Raw genomic sequence first — 20,966 nt, 5'->3', positions numbered from 1 at the left:
TTTGTGGAATACACCTGGCTAAAGGAGGCTTGCAGGTATTTTTCTGAAACATATACTTCATTTCTCACACGGTTGGTTTTTAGATCGGCTACATGAAGATGGCTTCAAGGTAAGACTGTTCTCATTCTCTTTGGGAGATAAGGCTCATGTATGGGAGAAGACTTTATCGCAAAATCAAAAACGAAAATAATTTATAACAAAAACAGATTTTAATAAATCATTACCTGCTCATCGGCCAAGACTAACTCTAGTGTTTCACCAGTTGAGTTGATATATTGGCACCACGAGTGAAGCCCCTTCATTTGCCACGCCAAGCGGTTTTGTACGGCCTAATGTCCCTCAAGAAAGCAAAGGATGCAACCATTAGTATTGGTAAGGTTTTTTGAGCTTAAGCTAGATATCGAAATGTTATTGGTGTTTTGAGGGTTTAGAGTTAAAGAGAATTGAACGATTATTTATAGAGTTTTGATAGGTTAGTAGGGTATTGGATTAACCAAGACGATTTCTTTATGCCCATCAAAGAACCTCGAGATGCTAATCCACGAAAAAGAGAATATTCAAAATCTTGATAAGTTTTTGACATCTTTGAAAATCTTTAAATCGTCACATTAAGAGAATTTGCTACATATATTCTTAACCAATTGAGGATAAAATCGTTAGAAATCGTTTATTATTAGACACTTCCAAATCTTTCAGTTGGATTAAATATCGAATTTATAAACTTTATTTTATTTAGGAACGAAATGTCATTTGCACTAAACTCAATAATACCTAATTAGGAAAGGATTTGCACCAGAAATATATGTTTATTATAACTACTAAATCAATCATTTAATTTTGTTTGGATTTTTTTTGGAAAGTCTCAAATAATGAAAGATCCTATCATTTCCGGATGAAAATAAAAAAAACTATTCCGGGTCAAAATCAGAAAAAACCGACCCGATTGGATGAGCATGTACTTCAAAAATGTTAATAAAGGGTTCACCCCTAGGAAAAAATATTGGGGTTCACTCCTAGGGGTGAACCCTTCTATTCACCCCACTTTTTTCTAAAAAATCAAAATCTACAACCTAATAAATAAATAAATAAAGTTAATAAGTTATATATCAGTTTGTGTTTATAAGAGAGAGTTAGGGCTTAGATTTTATAATTAAACGAGGTTAATTATCGGTTTGAGTTTACAGTTAAACGAGGTGGTTATATGTCGGTTTGAGTTTATAAGAGATGGTTAGGATTTATATTTTACAACTAAACGAGGTAATATGTCGGTTTGGATTTATAAAAGAGGATTAGGGTTTTGATTTTTACAATTAAATGAGATAATATGTCGGTTTGGGTTTATAAAAGAGTATTTAGAATTTAGATTTTATAGTTAAATGAGGTCAAATGATTGTTTCGGTTTTATAAACGAGTTATTAGATTTGATTTTACAATAAAAGCGTTTCATTTTATTTTTAATTAAGTGGCAGATTCTGATTGTTTAAAAAAAAAAGGGCTAAATAAATTAGTTCACCCTAGGGGTGAACCAAAGAATTGTTTTATTTCCTATTAAGATGGAAGGTGTAGAATTATAATCCACTTTATTTTCATAAAATATATACTTAAATTGTATTGAAAAATAGAATGTGTAAGATTGAAATTTAGATAAAAATATATTATTATTAAAATTCAAATATTATAAAAAAAAACTACTATTTATTTCTCACACCACCTATTTATGTTGGCATTACTATGTAATTTGGCCTAATACTATGTAATTTGGCCTAATATTATGTAATTTGGCCTTATCAATATTAGTTAATTTGGCCTTAGCTAATATATAATACTTTGTGGTATATAACATGGGTTAAAAAACCCTCACTTTTCTTAAAAACGTATTAAAAACCCTCAACTTTTTTTTGTGGGTTTTTAAACCTTCACCTTTTCATAAATGGTAAAATAAACCCTATTATTAATAAACTCAATTTAAATTCAAAAAAATAGTTACATTAAAACATAAATAAATATGAAAAATTTGATTTAGGAATTTCTTCTAAAATTCTTGTTTACAATCTTTTCCTAAATTGAATTTTTTTAAGTATGATGCAGAAAAGTTAATTAATGAAGTTGTATTCGGTTGTGTTACGAAAAATTATGTATAGAAATTCTTATACCGAACAGAATATGAGTTTATGTTAATAAAGGTGTATTCAGTTCGATCACACAAATATACTAATGTGAGACCAAACCAAATTTTATAATACTACAAAAAGTACATGTATTTGCACATCAAAATATTTTCGTTGGACGAACAAAATAAGATTTACTAATATATATATATATATATATATATATATTTATATATCACGATATACTAAAATTATAATATAAATTACATTTAGTTAATCGCTATTTAACTATATTTTATCCAAAAACTGAAAATTCGAAAAAAAAAAAAAATCAAATGTGCTATTTGTCTAATGGTAACAAAAGTTATTTTTGTAATCTTAACTAAATTGTGAATGAATTTTTATAGCGCAAAAACCTTAAATATAGAAAAACAAATTGCAAACGAATTTGATATTATTTTTTTTGTTTCTTAATTTTAATATAACGATAAAAGAAAATTAAATTGAGTTTACTAATATTAGAGTTTATTTTACCACTTATGAAAATGTGAGGGTTTAAAATCCCACAAAAAAAAGTTAAAAGTTTTTTAAATGTTTTTAGGAAAGGTAAGTTTTTTTTACCCATTTTTCCCTTCTATTTCGAGTATTTAGATAGGCCTGGGCTTTCGGTTATCGGTTGGGTCCATTCGGTTTCGGTTCTTTCGGTTTCAAAATTTAGTATCCATTCGGATATTTTAAAATTTTGGTTCGGTTCCGGTTCTTTCGGTTTTAAAATTTAGTATCCATTCGGTTATTTTGCTTAGGATATTTCGGTTATTTTTAAGTATTTTCGGATATTTTTGGATATATTTCGGTTATTTTCGAGTATTTTAACTATTCTTACATATTTTTCAAGTATTTTTGATTATTTGGTCTATAAATAACTAATTATTTTAAAAATATAACTGTATTTCGGATATTCGGTTACCCAAAATATTTCGGTTCGGTACCGATTCGGTTACGGTTATTTCGGTTATTAAATTTACTATCCATTCGGTTATTTTCAAAATTTCGGTTCGGTTCGGTTCGGTTTTTTTGCTTCGGTTTCGGTTCGGTACATTCGGTTCGGTTTATTTGTCCAGGCCTATATTTAAATATGAGCTTCGGGTCGATGTTTTTTAGAGGCCAAAGCATTTTCGTCGATGGTGAAGAACCAAGAAATAGTTGGGCTTTACAGATTTTAAATCTAATTGGGCCCAATTAACTCGTGATTGATATGTCTAACTCTTGTACACGTGTCATGATTTTATTGGTTACGCATACGCAGACGAATTTCTAAGAGAGTTCTTCTTCCTCCTCCTCCCTCTTCGTTCGTGATTTCTCATTTCCTTAATGGAAAGCTTAAGGCTTTGATTATATCTCTTCTTCAACCTATACACGACTCTGAATTATCAGCTTCTCCTGATTTCTTCTTTCCTGTAAGTTATTTGATCGAATTCTCAATTTTTTGAAACAATTTCTGGGTTTTGGATTTTGTACTTTACATTGATCAATGGGATTAAAGTTTGGATTTTTTTTTGTTCTTTCCTCTTTATGATCCTATTGTGAAGGAGCTTGAGGACAATGATTCAGCTAAGGGTTTACGCTGGTCTAAGTACTCTTGCGGCATTGGTTGTGATTTATCATGCTTTTAGTAGCAGAGGTCAATTTTACCCAGCGACTGTGTATCTATCAACGTCCAAGATCAATTTGGTGGTTCTTTTGAACATGGGTTTGGTCTTAATGCTCAGTTTATGGAATCTTGTCAAAATTGTGTTTTTGGGTTCTCTTAGAGAAGCTGAAGTTGAGCGTTTGAATGAGCAAGCTTGGAGAGAACTCATGGAGATTCTCTTTGCTATTACTATTTTTAGACAGGACTTCTCTGTTGGTTTTATCTCTTTGGTTGTGACTCTTTTGTTGATTAAGGGTTTGCATTGGATGGCTCAGAAGAGAGTGGAGTATATTGAGACTACTCCTTCTGTGACTTTGCTCTCTCATGTTCGTATTGTTTCGTTTATGGTGTTTCTTTTGCTCTTAGATGGTCTTCTTACATATAGTTCTATACGGCAATTGATTCAGTCCCGGAAGGCTTCTATGTCAGTCTTCTTCACGTTTGAGTAAGCGTCTTTTGCTTCTTACTTATTGTCATGGAATCCTGTAGAGTTAGAGATTCGTTGAGGAAGAGTTGTTTTTCGAGTTATGAAGGATATACGCATATACATGTTTTCAGGAATGTTAGGTTCTTTTTGCTGCAAAGAAATTGAGCTTAATTTTGAAAATGTTTGAAAGTTTTTGCACCTGCCAAAACCTGTGAATTTGACATAGCTGAGTTGCATATGAGAAGAATTTCTAATAAATTATCTGCCAAGATTTTGTTTAGTCTAGGATAACTTACCTTTCGATGTAGATGTCATTGTAACCCTATATTTGGATAGCTAGTATGTTTTAAATCTCTATATACAAGTAAATATTTGGGGTATCACAGGAATAACTCTGATGTTTGTTTGAGCTCTTCAGGTGTCAGAGAAGAACCATATGAGACACTATTACTATCGTGAATATGTTTTTCTATGAACCTTACTTGAAGGCCTCTTAGATACTGTTTTAGTTACTAGGATCCTTATTTAATCAACCCCCTAGTTAAAAGCTTATGCCAGCTTTCAAACACAAAAGATACATGAAACATTTATCGAAAATTGCTGAGTATATGGGGGAAGGGCGTAGGTGATCAAGAGTTCAGGATTTTTATTCATGATATTAGTTTTGGGTATGTTGCATATTGTTTAGTTATGTATCCGTCTTTGGATATACCATGTGATATTTCCCTCTGTTTAGCTGTTTGTTCTTACAATAAGTCTTACTGAATTTTGCATCATACAGCCTAGCTTTAGACTTAGTTTTGATTTTTATGTTGCAGGTATATGATTCTGGCAACAACAACTGTTTCTATTATTGTGAAGTATGCCTTCTATGTCACTGATATACTCAAGGAAGGTCAATGGGAAGGGAAACCAGTATACACTTTCTATCTGGAGCTTGTTCGTGACTTGCTTCACTTGTCCATGTATCTTTGCTTCTTCCTTATGATATTCATGTAAGTTTTTAGTTCATTCACGTTTTTCATTAGTCCAAACTTAGATGTTATACCACCAAAAGAAACCTGAATCCTTAATAATTAATATGCTGAAATTAGTATGTCAAACTCACTGTTACCTTATCGTTTTACAGTTTTTGTTGCTGGATACTTGTTTAAGAGTTACTTGCATAACTCTATCATTACACTTATGTCCAATTATGAGTCTTCTCTTGGTTACATTAGTGCTTTCATATATTTTGTTGAAAGTCATAAATGAGAAACAATAGATCTACTGCGACAGTCTTTGTGTAATTTATGGCATTTTAGTATTGGAATTTGTTTCCTAATTCGAGTATCACTTTTTTTATTGCGTAGGAACTATGGCCTTCCCTTGCATCTAATACGGGAGCTCTACGAAACGTTCAGAAACTTCAAGATTCGTGTGACTGATTACCTCAGATATCGTAAAATCACTTCCAATATGAATGAACGGTTTCCTGATGCAACTCCTGAAGAACTTAGTGTGTAAGTTCCAGATATTCCCACAAGATTTATGTTTCCAAATTTCTTAACTTCATTATGCTTATATAGCTAGATTAATCACATTTCTTTATTTGGGGTTTGCAGAAATGATGCCACTTGTATCATATGTCGTGAAGAAATGACCTCAGCGAAGAAATTAGTATGTGGCCATCTATTTCATGTGCATTGTTTGCGGTCATGGTTGGAACGACAGAACACATGTCCCACCTGCAGAGCACTGGTTGTCCCAGCTGAGAATGCTACATCAACAGCTTCTGGAAACCGTGGACCACACCAAGAATCCCTGCAGCAAGGTATAGGTCTTGCTATTCATACATATTTTTGGTTATATTGAACTCTGTGCTCCCAATCTTATTTGTCTCTTAAGGTTCTTGGTATGGAGAATGACATATGTGCTTCAGATTGTCCAGAAGATGAATCGTTTAAAGTGTTTTTAACATGAGACTAATGATGCTCCACGCTTCATACAGGAATCGGTACTTCAAGTTCTGATGGTCAGGGTTCTTCTGTTTCTGCTGCTGCCAGTGAGAATATGAGCAGGCACGAGGCTAGGTTTCAAGCTGCTGCTTCTGCAGCCTCTATATATGGCAGATCCGTTGTTTATCCATCTTCTGCAAACACACTAGTATGGTATGTGTGAAAGCTATATCCAAAGAAATAACACATACTCACATAGCATGTATAACAAATATATTCAGACATGATCTTAGCTAGTGTCTATTGAGTGTTGTAGCTTAAAGAAGCTATTATGGTGCTAGTTTCTCTCACATGTCTTTTTATTCCACCTGAACATTTCCATGTGATGTCCTGTATATGTCATGTTAGCCTGAGACTTGGCTTGTATAGTTTTTCTTCCCTTTGACTTTTGTTATCATCCACTATATATGATGGTAGAGAAAAAACTAACACTAAGATTGGACATATGAAGGTCTCAAGGTTGTTCATTGCTTCCTCAGACGGAGTTAGAAGCTCAAAGAAGATTTCTTGAGTCCCAAATCGAGGTATGTTGATCTAATTTGTACAAAAACTACCCTTTTCTCTATTAGCAGCTCATAATTTCAATCAAATTGTTTTCTCGGTAGGTGTTACAAAACCAACTTCGGCTTCTGGAGAAGCCGGCAACTGTAGATACGAAAGGAAAGTCAGTTGCGGAAACTGCTGAGTGAATCATATTAAAGCAAATGTGGTGGTCTTATTAGAGGTCATTTGCATAAATGTGGTAAAGACGAGTGGATAGGAGTTTAGGATTTTGGAGTAAAGTGAGAAGTAAAACTAAATCTCAGAATGTGTGAATGGTTTTGCTACAGAGAGGATTAAAGAATGTAAATGTTGGGTGTCTCATAGAAGCTTGGAACAGAAGTGGCAAACTGGTCTTTTGTTTACTCTTTACCACAATTGTCTCTCTATCTATAGAAGTTTGTTCACAACAAAACCAAAAGTCTAGGAAAAAGAAAACAACAATTGCAACAGCCAACAAGTAACAACGTAGTTTAATACTCTATCCGTTTTTACAAAGAGTGTTGTTTTAAGGTTTTATTTTTGTTTCACAGAGTGTCGTTTTGTATTTCTAATGCAAAATATTAAATAAAAAAATCCATTTTTAACCTTATTTTTTTTAATGTATTAATAAGAGAGATAATTTTGTTTAGTGTATTAATAAAGGGTATAGTAGAAATTTTAATAATTTTCTTAATTTGTGTGAAAAATATGGAATGACATTTTTTGTGAAACAGATGGAGTATATTTTGAGTGTTAAAATTGAAATTTAAGTTTGAGAGTTTTTTACTTTTTTCCTTTGGTCAAAAATGAAGTTTGAGGTTTGTTGAAAGGTTTTTTGCAATTTTTATAGACCAAAGAAAAAAAGAATTTGCAAAATTTTGCTTTTCTAATTAAGAACTTATTTACTCTTTAATCCTTTTTTTTTTTTTTTTTTTTTTTTTTTTTTTTGATAACCGTGGTCATCCCAAAGGCTTTCTATGCCCAAAGACTAATCCACGAGGTCTTGCGTCCGGGTACGCTTTATCTCATCGTTAAGGGAGCGGCTAGGTGGCCAATCCGAATCGAACCCAAGAGGGGGAACTCACCGCCGTGAGCCCTTTACCAACTGGACCAACGTGGGTTGGTTTTACTCTTTAATCCTTCAACCTCCCGCTTCCACAACTCTCGCTCGCTGGATCCTCACCTTCCGGTGAAAATCTCTCACAGTTGAAGGCAAATCATCGAGTCTTTTCTTTCTTATTTATGCTTTTGGTTATGAAATTTTCCTACAACTGAATTCTCCAATTTGAAATTGCTTTTGTTGGTTCGCCTTTTTGTGTTATGAGATTACCATTTGTACATTTCCTTAATTCTGATTCTTGTAGCTATTGAATCGAATTGCTTACGTTATGTATCGTTGGTTATCTGATTTTTCATTGGTGTTTTGGTTATTGCGCACCAAGTGTTTGACAAAATTACTCAACCAGCATTTCTTCCTTTGTTGCAGGACATTCTTGTTACAATTTGGTTATAAGGACGAAGCCATGAAGAGTCTGATATGGTTAACAGCAGAAGAGGCTGCAAAGAACAGAGGAAAAGTTCTTTCTTTGTATCGACAATTACTTCGGAGCATCAACTCGCCGAAATTGCAGCTTAGTTATGCTGCAAGACTTGCAAAGAAAGCTGAGGTTAAGACCATCTTCTTGTTTGGCTCCGAGGAGATTTCGAAACACAATGTCGCTGATCTCATCCGTACCGCTGAATATGCTCTTTCTCAGTTGAAACAAGGCAAAATCCCCAACAACACCACTCAGTATTGAGTCATCATTGTCACTCTCACTCTCATTATCACACACGTTCATGGATATATATGGCTTAGCTTGCTGCTCTTTTCAATCTTGGTCCCTTTCATGTATGTGACTATGTTGCATGTTCTTAGTATTACATGATGTTGGTTTAGCAAACATGATGTATGTTTTTGCATAATGCTCAGTATATCCCAATAATCATTAATTAAAAGTTTGAGAATAACACAATGTATAGATGAGATTGTCCAAATAGATGATAACTCGTGTAAAATGATAATAGTAGAATGATTGTTTTTCTTTCACAAATCGCACAAATCAACGGTTTATAACTATAATTCGACAAGAATCTACTGGATTCTACCAAAACTTGCATCAAAAAAAATGTCAGCTCACAATCTTTTCAATAAACCCTCGAAACTAATCAGCTCTCATTCTGAGTTCTCGTCTCCTTCGTCTAACTTCTGAGCTTGCTGCTTTCCAATCTGTGGCCGTCTCATCGCTGAATAAACAGAGAAAGATGAAGAACCATAATGTCACAACTTGTACGAGTTTGCTATATGTTTTATTACCGAAAAGCATATCATGAAAAATAAACTCACATTTAAGAGCTGACCCGGCAAGACAAGTAAGCCTTGATTTAGTATTTGTCTCGGCTAATGGTTTTGTATTCTCTTTAGCCGCCATTCGCACGTCCCAAACTCTGATTCCGCCATCAGATGATGCAGAACCTATCAAGTATGGATCTTCCAAGGAGCCGTCACTATCATTCCTGGTGAGCACAACAATACCTTTGATTCGAGCTGGGTGAGCATCTTCTATGGAATAAGCAAGCTTCCCGCTATTTGTGTCCCAAGCTGTTATAGCCCGATCCTCACCACCTGTAAACAGAGTTCCACTCTGTTGCAAATTAAGCAAACCTTTGAGTTAAGAAATAAAGTCTCGGAATCAAAATTATAACCATTCCCAAATATAAAACATAAACACATAACAATAAGAAACTGGAAGAACTCTGTTTAGCCAAATAACTTGTTTTCGGAGGCTTTAACAACATGGCAACTTCAGGTATCTACACTACAACAACCAAAAACTTGAACCGATCACACGATTGAACCAAAGAAGCAAAATTTCGTTGAAAGAATTTATCTGTTACACTATAAACGGACATATAGATACCATAAACCTTTTCCCAAAAGAGTTATTATAGTCTAGGAATGGATACTATTATAGCCTTAAATTAACCTCCTTTCAGGTTCCAAGGTGGACTATTCTGCAACTTACACACTTGGGCAACATAGGACTAAGCATGAAATGAAACAAAAACCGAATCACACAGCTCTAGTTCAATTTAGACAGCAATCAAAGTAAACCAACAAACAACAAGCTAAGAATCTCAAAGTTGCTCACACAGAATACTTTTAAACATCAAATGTTCCAATTAAGAGACTAGAGTTGCAATTGTGGGAACGATAGAGAAATCAAAACTTCGAAAGAGTAAGAAACACCACCTCTCCGGGAGCAGCGCAGAGTATACGCTTGCGGCTCGGATTCTCGAGCTCGAGAAGAAGCTTAGCATCTTCAGACTGATGAACTCCAACTTTATTACTCACAACCATGAAAAACCTTTCACCACTAGGATCAAATTTCACAAGACTAGCTTCAAGACCTAACCTACAACAAAAACTCCTCTTTCCTCTAACCAAATTCAACATCGCAAAGAACTCATCACGATAAACAGCTAAAGCAAGCTTCCCTGAAGGATGAATCGCTAAATCATTAACCGCTTTCTTATGAGGACGAAACGACTTAAGCAAAACAAAAGGATCGGTATCGAATATCGCGACGGAGCCATCTGCGGCGGCGGAGATTAGATTGCGAGGGAAGGAGAGGGACGAAGGAGTGTAGAAGGAGAGAGCAGTGATAGAAGCTGCGTGATTGTGGTCAAGCAGAGAGCCAAGGGAAGAAGCGGAGGGGAGGTCGTAGAGGTGGATTGTATCGTCGGAGCCGCCGGAAGCTGCGGCAGGACCGGAACAAGCGACGGTGGTGATTGGGGAGATGTGGGATGGGTAGGAGAAGAGAGGGGAGAGAGTTAGGGTTTGGTTATCGGCGTCGTGCTTTGTGGGTTTAAGCCTGAAACCCCAAATGAATCTCTCGTAGGAGCCTGCGATGATACTCATTGTAGCTTCGATGAGAGGTTTCGAAAGTGAAAGTCTGATTGAAAATAATTAGGGTTTTTGGTTTTTATTGAAGAGGAAGGCAATGTTTTGTAAATTAAACCGGATACTAAACCGGCTAGTTTTGTGGTTTATGGCTCAAACTTGTTGGCTCCATTGAACCGACTTTTTTTCTTTTTAGCATCATCATTTTACTTGGCTGACTTATGCAACCCAGTGAACATGGTTTATCCAGGTGATTGGTTTAAACTAGGCTTGGACATATAGGTAACCTGTTAGGGTTCGGCTAGAATCCTTTAGGGTTCGGATTAAATAGGTAATGGATTTATTATCCAATGGGGTAATTATAAACATTCGGTTCCGGTCCGGTTCGAGTACACTTGGGTTGGGGTCGGTCTGGGTAATAATTTTAAGAACCGATAAATGCTCGAAAAATTTGGGTTTCTTTCGCTTCGGGTCTGAATGGTAAAAATTACCCATAAACCCAAAATATCACAAGAATATCCGAACTTTCAAACACTTGTACATGCACAAAACACACGAAAAAAGAAAATAGAACTTCAAACTTAACATCCAAATCCAAGGCAAAGTCACAAAGATTAATACTTAGAGTTAAGAGTAGAAAAAATGACAAATAGAAATTCTTGAACTCCTTAAACAAGAGTACCTAATTGGCAAACCTCAAAAAAAAAAATCCGAATATGAAAAACATAGAACTAGAACGAGTTGATTGATGATGAGTGATGACTTTGTTTTGTATCTTTGTCTCCTGAAAAGATAAAACAAACAAATGACAACCTCAGTTACATAGGTAACCTAGTATAAAACTATAAATCTATATCTATATGTGTATATACGTATATACATATATGGCTTTCATCGGGTTTATGGGTATCCAGTTTGGGTAATGAGTAATCCCCGAACCGATTTGGGACTTACGGGTTTACCAAAACTGTACCCAATGAGGTAATTTCTTCTTACCCTTACCCGCCCCAAACCGGTTTTTTCGGTCCGGATATCGGTCCGAGTATCGGGTCCGGTTTTTTTGCCCATGCCTAGTTTAACTTTAAAATCTAAATTTTATCAATCAGACTAAAAAATCAATGTATAGCATATTTTATAATGGGAGACTCACAAAAATGCCCCTTTTTCAATACCCCTTTTCAAAAATGCCCCTTTTGGATGTCCATTTTTAAAAATACCCCTTTTATGTACAAAATGACTAAATTACCCTTCTTTTAATAAAAGATATTATAAATATATAAGGAAATATAACAAAATTAGGTCCACAAAATACAAAATATTTTTTTGGCGGGAAAAGTGATCCCCCAATTTTTCCCGCCAAAACACTTGTAAAAATTTGTAAAACCTTTAAAATACCTTGTAAAATTTTCCCGTAAAATTTTTTCCCGCCAAAAAATTTTCCCGCCAAAAAATTTTTTTTGCGGGAAAAGTAATTCCGCAATTTTTTTGGCGTTAAATTTTTGGCGGGAAAATTTTTCCCGCCAAAAATTTACAAGGTGTTTTAAAGGTTTTTTACAAGGTATTTATAAGGTTTTACAATGTATTTTAAAAGGTTTTACAACGTATTTACAAGGTATTTATAAGATATTATAAGATTTTACAAGCTTTTTTATAAGGTTTTTACAAGTTATAAGGTTTTACAAGTTTTTTATAAGGTTTTACAAGTTATAAATACCTTATAAAACCTTAAAAGTACCTTGTAAAACCTTTTAAAATACATTATAAAACCTTACAAAACACTTGTAAATACCTTGTAAAAAACCTTTAAAATACCTTGTAAATTTTTCCCGCCAAAAATTTTCCCGCCAAAAAAATTTCGCAAAAAAAATTGCGGAATCACTTTTCCCGCAAAAAAATTTTTTTGGCGGGAAAATTTTTTGGCGGGAAAATTTTTATGGGAAAATTTTACAAGGTTTTTTAAAGGTTTTTACAAGTGTTTTGGCGGGAAAATTGCGGGATCACTTTTCCCGCCAAAAAATATTTTATATTTTGTGGACCTAATTTTGTTTCAAATAAGGGTAAAATGGTCATTAAAAATTAAAAGAGGGCAAACTTAAAAATGGACTCTCAAAGGGGGCATTTTTGAAAAGGGGTATTGAAAAAGGGGTATTTTTAACAATTTCTCTTTTATAATCTAGTCATTTATATGATTTAAAGTTATAATTTCGAAACTCACCATTTTTACTAATTGGTTTCAAGCATAATCAAAAATCATAAGAGTGTTTATACAATGATTTGCTCCACACGTGCAACATTAGAACAATTAATTAGAGAATGTCTATAAACTAGAATTTAACCCGCGGTATACCGCGGGACTATATTTTTAAGAAAAATATAATATTATTTTTTAAAAGATTAACTGAAGATATATCATATTAATTTGTATTTTTAAATGTAGATATCTATCTATCAATTTTGAAGTATAGATACGAAAACATACATTTTTTTAAGTAACGATATATGGTAGATTTTAAAATTTTGAATATTTTACTCTGTAGTATACCGTGGGTCGGTTTTTTTATAACTAAAAATATTAAATTTAAGTTGGATTTGTTTTGTTAATATTGTTTCTTTTATTTTGTGTTTAAGATTGTATAATTATATTTTGATTGTAAATTTTAGGATTTCATCCGTGATATACCGTTATTTATTAATATCGACTCAAACCCGTCATCCCATATAAACCCGTCTATATTATCTCGTTAGCTAAATTATTAGTATTCTAAAATCCAAGAAAATAATTATTATTGTTATAAAATCTAATAATTTTAGGATCTCACCCGTAGTATACCGTTCTTTGAACGGTTTTAAATTTATACTACTAATATATATTTTAAATTTATCATATAAAGTATATGATTTCAAGTTTTTGTGTTTATTTTTTTTAATTTAAATAAAGCAACGGGTTAAATGATGATAGATATTGTTCTTTTTCCTGTATGTGTATTTGATTTTTCTATGTGAATATTTTGATTATTATAAATTAGTATTTTTATTGCTATGCAAAATGTTAATATAAATATTTGCTATAAATTTTTTTGAAGATATATGGAAAGATTGTGTAGAGATTTTTAGAAACAAATTAGGCAAGATATTGTTTGGTTAATATCTTTTATTTAAATTTTGTAAAAGTAATAATAAATGCCAATGGCATTCTTTGTAAATACTGCCCAACCTCAGGATTTATTTGCTAAAAGTGTTCCAAAAATGTATATATAGATAAAAGAAACAATTAGTGACATTAAACATAGATATGAATTAGTAAGGATGAGAGGAGTTGATCTCTTACCATGGATGTAATAACTAATAAGGTCATGGGGTAGAGGCCATGAGATTTTGTTGACTTCATGTTTCTCAATTCTTTGGGGCATTTCCATTGAAAGGGAACTAATGACAAAAACATAATGTAGAATTGTTTCTAGTTTCGAGTGGATTTTCAAATTCGATCAGATTGCTTAGATTTCTCTTTGTTTGACATGGTAACCCTATTCCTTTTATCTAATTAAATATATCTGACTACTATTATCTCTTTCTTGTCACTGTAAAGGAAATAATACCCTTATTCTTGTATGGGAAATTTGAGTGTATAACCAAAAAAAAAACTTTAATTAACTAACTAGCTATTCTAACCATAAAACTATAATATTCTATGTATATTCTATAATAATGACATGTTTGCCCATATTACATGATACACAATTATTTTTTTTTAATTTTTTTTTTGTTTTAATCCATCCAAACTTCTCTTGTCCTCTTTTTTTTTTTTTTGACAGCGTTATCTTTTTATTCAACTACGATAACAAAAAAAACGTTACTATTATCACAGTCACCACCACGACCATGCCGCCACCACCGCCATTATTGTCACCGTTAGTGTCACCACAACCATAATGATCACCATCACCACTATTGCCACCGACCACTGTCAACGTCACCGCCACGGTTAACCTCGGTTGCTTGGGTTGTCAATGTTGTATCTCATAGGGTTTAGTATTTTTCTTTTACGTGCGTTTAATTCGGTCGTTTGAATCGTCTATGTTTTATATATATCTTACAGTTATTGTTACTTTTACCGCCACCACCACCACCGTTATCATCACCGTTAGTGCCACCACTACCATCATGCTCAGCATCACCACTGCTACCATCACCATCACTACTATTGCCACCGACCACCGTCAACGTCACCGCCACAGTTAACCTTGGTTGCTTGGGTTGCCAATGTTGTATCTCATAGGTTTAGTGTTTTTCTTTTATGTGCGTTTAATTCGATCGTTTGTATCGTTTATGTTTTGTCTCTTACGGTTATCGTTACTTTTACCGCCATCACCACCACCGCAACCAACCCTACTATCCCACCACTAACAACCACGATCATAGTAACCACTACTATTACCACCATCATTACTTTATTTGGTTAAAATATTTTTGTTCTATACTATTTAGTTTCATTTTATACTATTTTATTTGTGTGTTTTAGATAAACATTATTCAATATTTTAAATAATTCATATCCGATTTTAAAAATTTAAATCATGTTATATGCAGAAAAAATCTAAGGTTTTTTAAAACTATTGCAAGTTTTTAATCAGTTATTTTTGTGAGACTAATTCAACATTGAAAATCATTTGGAGTAATATCAATTTTGCCATGTCATCATATTCTCTCTCTTCTTTGTTTCTTAACCTATATAAACATAAACAACGTTTTCATTCTTCCCACCTGCGCGTGTCCTTCACTGCTGTCCCATTTGGTCTTTTCCACAGTTTCTTTTGTTACTTTCTTAATATTTTTGAATAGAGAACTATATTCTTAATTTTGAATTGGATTTTGGTTATTGAGCAAATTCACCCTTCTTGTATCGTATACATTTATGTAGAACGGGCATATGCATCAAACTGGACTTCTTACTTAAAGAGTTTATAATGTATCTTGACCTTCATGGATACCTTCTTTTTTCAGCCGGTTCTGCCCATTAGAGTTGAAGTTGAGATAAAGCTAGAAGGTAGTTGTTGCAATCTACTCATTTTAATGCTACCGTCATGGCTGTCCCTTCGAAAGAGAAATCTGGTGCTTCAAGAGAGAACTCATACTCAAGAGAAATTAAAACCTGCTGATAAGAAAGACATTACTTGTAGATGCAAGGTTTTAACTCCTGAAATGACTGTTACGATGTATGATATTGATGGTCTTTTGGTAGATTTTGTAAGTATTTTGACTTCTTGATTTTGATTTTGTTGCCATTTGTTTTTTACATATTGCTAATCAGTCTACTGTTTTATATGCAGATTAATTGAAACTTATTGGATGTATTCGGAGCAAAGACATCAAGTGCACACGAAGCAGTTCTCAAACTTAGTACACTAACTGTAATACTAGCAAATGTGTACAAAAAAGGTTAGAGAGAATTCTTTTGCAACAGAGCCTGATGGTCCATTTGGGATTACACAATTTATTATATTGCTTAGAATTAATTAGTTATTACTAAATTTGATATTAAAGTTCTTACAAATTAACATCAATCCAAAAATATGCTGCTAAATACAAATTTAGTATCATTTCTTTAAACGATAATAAAGAAATGATACTAAAGTCACTTGTAAAGACGTTTATATAAAAATTTCTAAGGAACATAAACGATACAAAAAATGGATTATATTTTTGTTGAAGAAAGCGTTGCAAAGTGTTTTTAGCGTCGTTTTTTAAAACGACCTTAAAAGTCTATCATCACTTAAAAAACTAATGCTTAAAAGCATGGTGTAAACTATAACATTTTTCGTAGTGATAGGTCGATATATTTAACCATTTAACCTATAAAACTAAATGAATTTACTGTTTGATCCGATATATTAAAAATGATGGATTAACGGGTTAATCCAATCAATTTATAATTCATTTAACATTCTACTAATTAAGATAATAAATTAGATTGGATTACACTCAATTTAGAAACTTGTGAAATTTTTTTAATTGAACACCGAATAATATAAATATATGAAAATCAAAAACGAAAAGTAAATGAAATTTTTATCGAAAATCTTATAATAATATTTAATTGATTGTAGAAAAAATTGGAATAACTTCATAAATTTTGTTTTTCAGTTTTCTACAAATTGTTTTGTGGTGTTCATGTTTTAATGCCCTAATTTTTTTTATCGAAAATCTAATTATCTTCTATATATATATATATATATATACATATACAAAATCTGAATATATAAAAAAATTATTTTTTTACTAATTTTATATATTTTATTTTTGCCAATAAGGTTAAAACTTTTTTAATTTAAATTTAAATATATTAACAAATTTAGATTTGACACATCGTGACATCTTATGTTTTACTTGACAAGTTCCGCGATCACGTGAGATAGCAAATTTGAAAACCTAATTTTATGTAATAATATTTACTAATTGAAAAAATTAAAAAAATAATATTTAATTTTTTATTAATTAAAAAATTATGGTAACCTGATAAAATATATATAAAAAATATATTTTTGTCAACCACACATTAATTAAAAAGTCACTACATGATTGTGCAGGAGGAAAATTCTTTATGGGTACATATTTTTTCATTTTCCATTTGTATTTTTTTTTTTTGTCAACTACTGTTATCTGATTTAACCTATAAAACTAAATGAATTTACTTTATGGGTAACATTTGTATTTTTTTTTGTCAACTACTGCCAAGAATCGTCTCTTCTCTCAATTCTCTAATTCCCAAATTTCATTCAACAAGAAGAAGAAGCAAAGATGTAGGTAGAGATCGTATGCGGTCTCGTTATCTACAAACTCGTCCGTCGTTTCTTCTACGACGACAAATTCTCCGATGTCGAGACTTCCGATTCCACTGCTCTCTTCCATTTCCTTATTTCAAAATGACTCGATCACCAAAATATTCGCTTATACGTAACCAGCTTAACCCTAATAAAATGGAGAGCCTTCCAATATTGTAGAAGAGTTTGCAGACATACTCCACACGTGAAATATAAGAACCAGAAATGACCCTGCTAATTAAACCCCTTCATCATCCTCCTAGCGATTCTCAAGATGATAGGAGGAAATGCACAAAGAGATTAATATTCTCATGTAGGCCTAGACACATTACCCATACCTTAAACCCAAACCCGACTCAAAATAAGGAGTTCGGTCCGGGTACGGATTCTCTTAAATACCCGATCGGTTTATATTTTTCATCTTCGATTACCCGTACCCGATCGGGTAATACCCGATATCCGAAGCAAACCCGAACATCTATAAGCATCCCTTAGAAGTGAATTTGACATTGTTTATGGCTTGCTAGATGACTGATTATTACTCTACTATATTATGACAGTGTTTATGGCTTCATGTGGAGTTTGTTGCTAGTTGCTAGATGTTGTGTTTCTTGAAAATAGTTGATGGCTTCTTCTTTACTCTTTAGTAACTAGTTTAAAGTTTCTATGTTTGTCTGATATTTGTAATGTTTTTGTTTCTATGTTTACTAGATGTCGAGTTTCTATGTTAATGGCTTCCTCTCTGTCGTTGTAATGTTTATCTTTATTAGACATAGTTTGTCTGATCATTATTCTTAATTTCTCGGTAATGTTTCTTTGTATGTTTGATACTTTGAATCTCTACTCACTAGTTTCTACTCTATAATGTTATCCGAGAGAAAGCAAGTATAATAATCAATTGATCATATGCTTCTTATTTGCAGATGGATTCAACACCGGTACCAACTGAAGATAACAGAGATTTTGATGACGAAGAAGAGTTTATGACTCCTGATTCGGGTCAAAGGGGTAAAAGAAAGCACATCTGAAACTAGAGCTTCGTCTGAACAAAATAAGCCTAAAAAGATACTTCCCCCAAGATCAGATGTATGGAGTCATTTCACAAGACAAGAGACCATCCGTGACAAATGTAACTGTCACTATTGCAAGAAGGAGTTATCATGTCCCAACAAAGTCAGAGACTAAAAACTTGTGGAATCATCTTGACATATGTAAGCAATACAAAGCATGGAAGATGGTCAAGATCCGAAGATGAGTCAACATGTTTTCAACAATGAAGGAAATCTTCAAAATGCAATAGTTAATGAGAGTGTTTTCAGAGAAGCAGTGAATGAGATGTTTGTGATATGAGAGTTACCACTATCTTGAAAGTATGGCTTGGATAGTCGAAAAATGCGCGAACTTTCAAATTTGGGACGAAAAAAACATGAACTTTGAAAATGTCATTTTAATCATAAAGTTTAGGTTGATTTTTTGACAAAATAGTGAAGTTTAGTTTGACTTGGCCATTTCGGGCATGCCGTTAAATTTCCGTTAACCAGACGATGACGGTGTTAAATTTTCGTTAGAACTCTCCGTTGAATCAAAACGACGTCGTTTTGAACTCTGAAACGACGCCGTTTCATTTGAAAATAAGATGGAAAAACAACATCCATCGAGAATCGAACAGCTAACCTACTGGACTAATGAGAGGTGCTCAACCATTGCGCTACTATAACATTTTGGTATTGTACCAAACCAAATATACATATACTAACAAATAACTATGTACAATTAATTAAAACTATATACAATTAATTAACAATAACAAAACAAAAAAAATAACCAAATATATACAAATATTAAATATACTTACCATAAATATATATTTTGAAATTTTAAATATTTAATTTTATATATAAAATTTGCTTCTATATTTGGAAAAAATTGTTTCCTAAATTATAAAAAAACAAAACTGAAACTTATAGAATATAGTAAATTAAATATATGACATAAAATTTATACAATCCTTCTCACATAAATATAAAATTTATACAATCCTTCTCCATAGATGCAGTTTTTCCATCTTATTTTCTAATGAAACGACGTCGTTTCAGAGTTTCAAAACGACGTCGTTTAGACTCGACGGAGAGTTCTAACGGAAATTTAACACCATGATCGTCTGGTTAACGGAAATTTAACGGCATGCCCGAAATAGCCAAGTCAAACTAAACTTCACTATTTTGTCAAAAAGTCAACCTAAACTTTATGATTTAAATGACATTTCGAAAGTTTATGCTTTTTTCGTCCCAAATTTGAAAGTTCGCGCATTTTTCGAAATTTTTCCCGTTTTTGAACTCTTTAATATTTTGGTCATTTGGTGTTTTGTTGGATACAGAATTTGGTTCTGTCTTACACTTCTACTTTCTCTCTTAGACTAGTTCAAAGACTTTTAAATGTTTTTTGCTTTGTCCTTAGTTCATTTCATTGGTTATACAATTTCTACTTCTTCGTATGAGTTCGGGTTTTTTTACAGTTTCATATTGATTTCGGGTAATTAATTTCTTATGTTTTGGGTACATATGAGCAAAACCGAACCCGAACTCAAAGCATATTTCGGGTTTCGGATGACAACCACACCCGATCCGAACCTGATGGGTGTTTATCCGAATCCGATTCGAAGTCTATAAATATATGAACGGGTCCTTACCTCTACACCCGAAAACCTGAAAAACCCGAACTGAACCCGAATGGGTACCCAAATGCACATGCCTATTCTCATGGTTAGTTTGAGAAATAGAAGAAAATGTAAAAGGAAAAGAAACAATACTTACCTTGGGGTTGGGCAGCCATCTTACCATAATTGATACACTTGTACTCTTGTTGCAACATTGACATGAAACACTATATAATCACTAAGCACTGAATCCACTTCCTTCTCCCATAAAATCGTAGAAATTTGAGTTCTCCTCCATAGCGTTGTCGTTGTACTCCGTTCTTTCGACCTATGTCACATGAGACTTGACTCCTTCCAATTTTTTCACCAGTAAACCGGAAGGGTATCTTTGGGCGTTGTCTCCTTCATGGACGACACTAACGTCAACCACCGCCGTAAGATCGAAGTCCACTTGCTTGCAGATTCAGATGAAGGTGACCTCCCTCGTTGGAATAAATGGTGATAGCAGGTGAAAGAGATCTTCAATCTGGAAAACATGATACATAACCAAAAGGTTCATGCCGGCCGAATTGCACTAATAGCCAAATCAATTTTAAAACATACTCCATTCGTGCAACATAAGAACAATTTAATTTGGAGAATATCGGTGAAGTGTGAATAAAAGAAATAATTAATAACAGTAAATAGAAATATGAACTAGTAAAGATGTGATGAGTTTATCTCTTATCATAAATGTAAGGTGTGGGGGTAGAAGCCATGAAATTTTATTGAATTCATGTTCCTCCATTCTTTGGGGCATCTCCAT

General features: G+C 33.0%; 3 protein-coding genes across 5 annotated transcripts; 2 read left to right on the top strand and 1 right to left on the bottom strand.

Annotated features, from left to right (window-relative positions):
• Window positions 1–3,426: 3,426 nt before the first annotated feature.
• Window positions 3,427–7,140, top strand: LOC9324366 (ERAD-associated E3 ubiquitin-protein ligase HRD1B). 3 transcript variants are annotated; one of them, XM_021035257.1, is made up of 8 exons: window positions 3,427–3,565; window positions 3,701–4,243; window positions 5,044–5,220; window positions 5,578–5,727; window positions 5,830–6,038; window positions 6,216–6,375; window positions 6,674–6,746; window positions 6,828–7,140. In XM_021035257.1, the coding sequence occupies exons 2-8, from the start codon at window positions 3,711–3,713 to the stop codon at window positions 6,909–6,911; spliced, it is 1,386 nt and encodes a 461-aa protein (XP_020890916.1). In that variant the 5' UTR covers window positions 3,427–3,565; window positions 3,701–3,710; the 3' UTR covers window positions 6,912–7,140. The 3 variants fall into 3 exon arrangements, with proteins under 3 accessions (XP_020890916.1, XP_020890915.1, XP_020890914.1); XM_021035256.1 differs by having other exon boundaries at window positions 3,693–4,243; XM_021035255.1 differs by having other exon boundaries at window positions 3,428–3,565; window positions 3,698–4,243.
• Window positions 7,141–7,753: 613 nt separating this feature from the next.
• LOC9322859 lies at window positions 7,754–8,754 on the top strand. The gene is made up of 2 exons (XM_002888256.2): window positions 7,754–7,956; window positions 8,231–8,754. Exon 2 carries the CDS (start codon window positions 8,268–8,270, stop codon window positions 8,541–8,543), a length of 276 nt encoding a protein of 91 aa, XP_002888302.1. The 5' UTR covers window positions 7,754–7,956; window positions 8,231–8,267; the 3' UTR covers window positions 8,544–8,754.
• Window positions 8,755–8,808: 54 nt separating this feature from the next.
• On the bottom strand, window positions 8,809–10,827 carry LOC9322858 (p21-activated protein kinase-interacting protein 1-like). The gene is made up of 3 exons (XM_002886746.2): window positions 10,037–10,827; window positions 9,131–9,428; window positions 8,809–9,030 (listed from the first exon to the last, which is right to left on the bottom strand). The coding sequence occupies exons 1-3, from the start codon at window positions 10,703–10,705 to the stop codon at window positions 8,960–8,962; spliced, it is 1,038 nt and encodes a 345-aa protein (XP_002886792.1). The 5' UTR covers window positions 10,706–10,827; the 3' UTR covers window positions 8,809–8,959.
• Window positions 10,828–20,966: the final 10,139 nt, after the last annotated feature.

The sequence above is a fragment of the Arabidopsis lyrata genome (assembly GCF_000004255.2).
Source record: "Arabidopsis lyrata subsp. lyrata unplaced genomic scaffold ARALYscaffold_2, whole genome shotgun sequence".
In the NCBI taxonomy this organism is placed as follows: Eukaryota; Viridiplantae; Streptophyta; class Magnoliopsida; order Brassicales; family Brassicaceae; genus Arabidopsis; species Arabidopsis lyrata.
The sequence above is the reverse complement of the archived record's forward strand: the minus strand, read 5'-3'. Positions and strand labels throughout refer to the sequence as shown.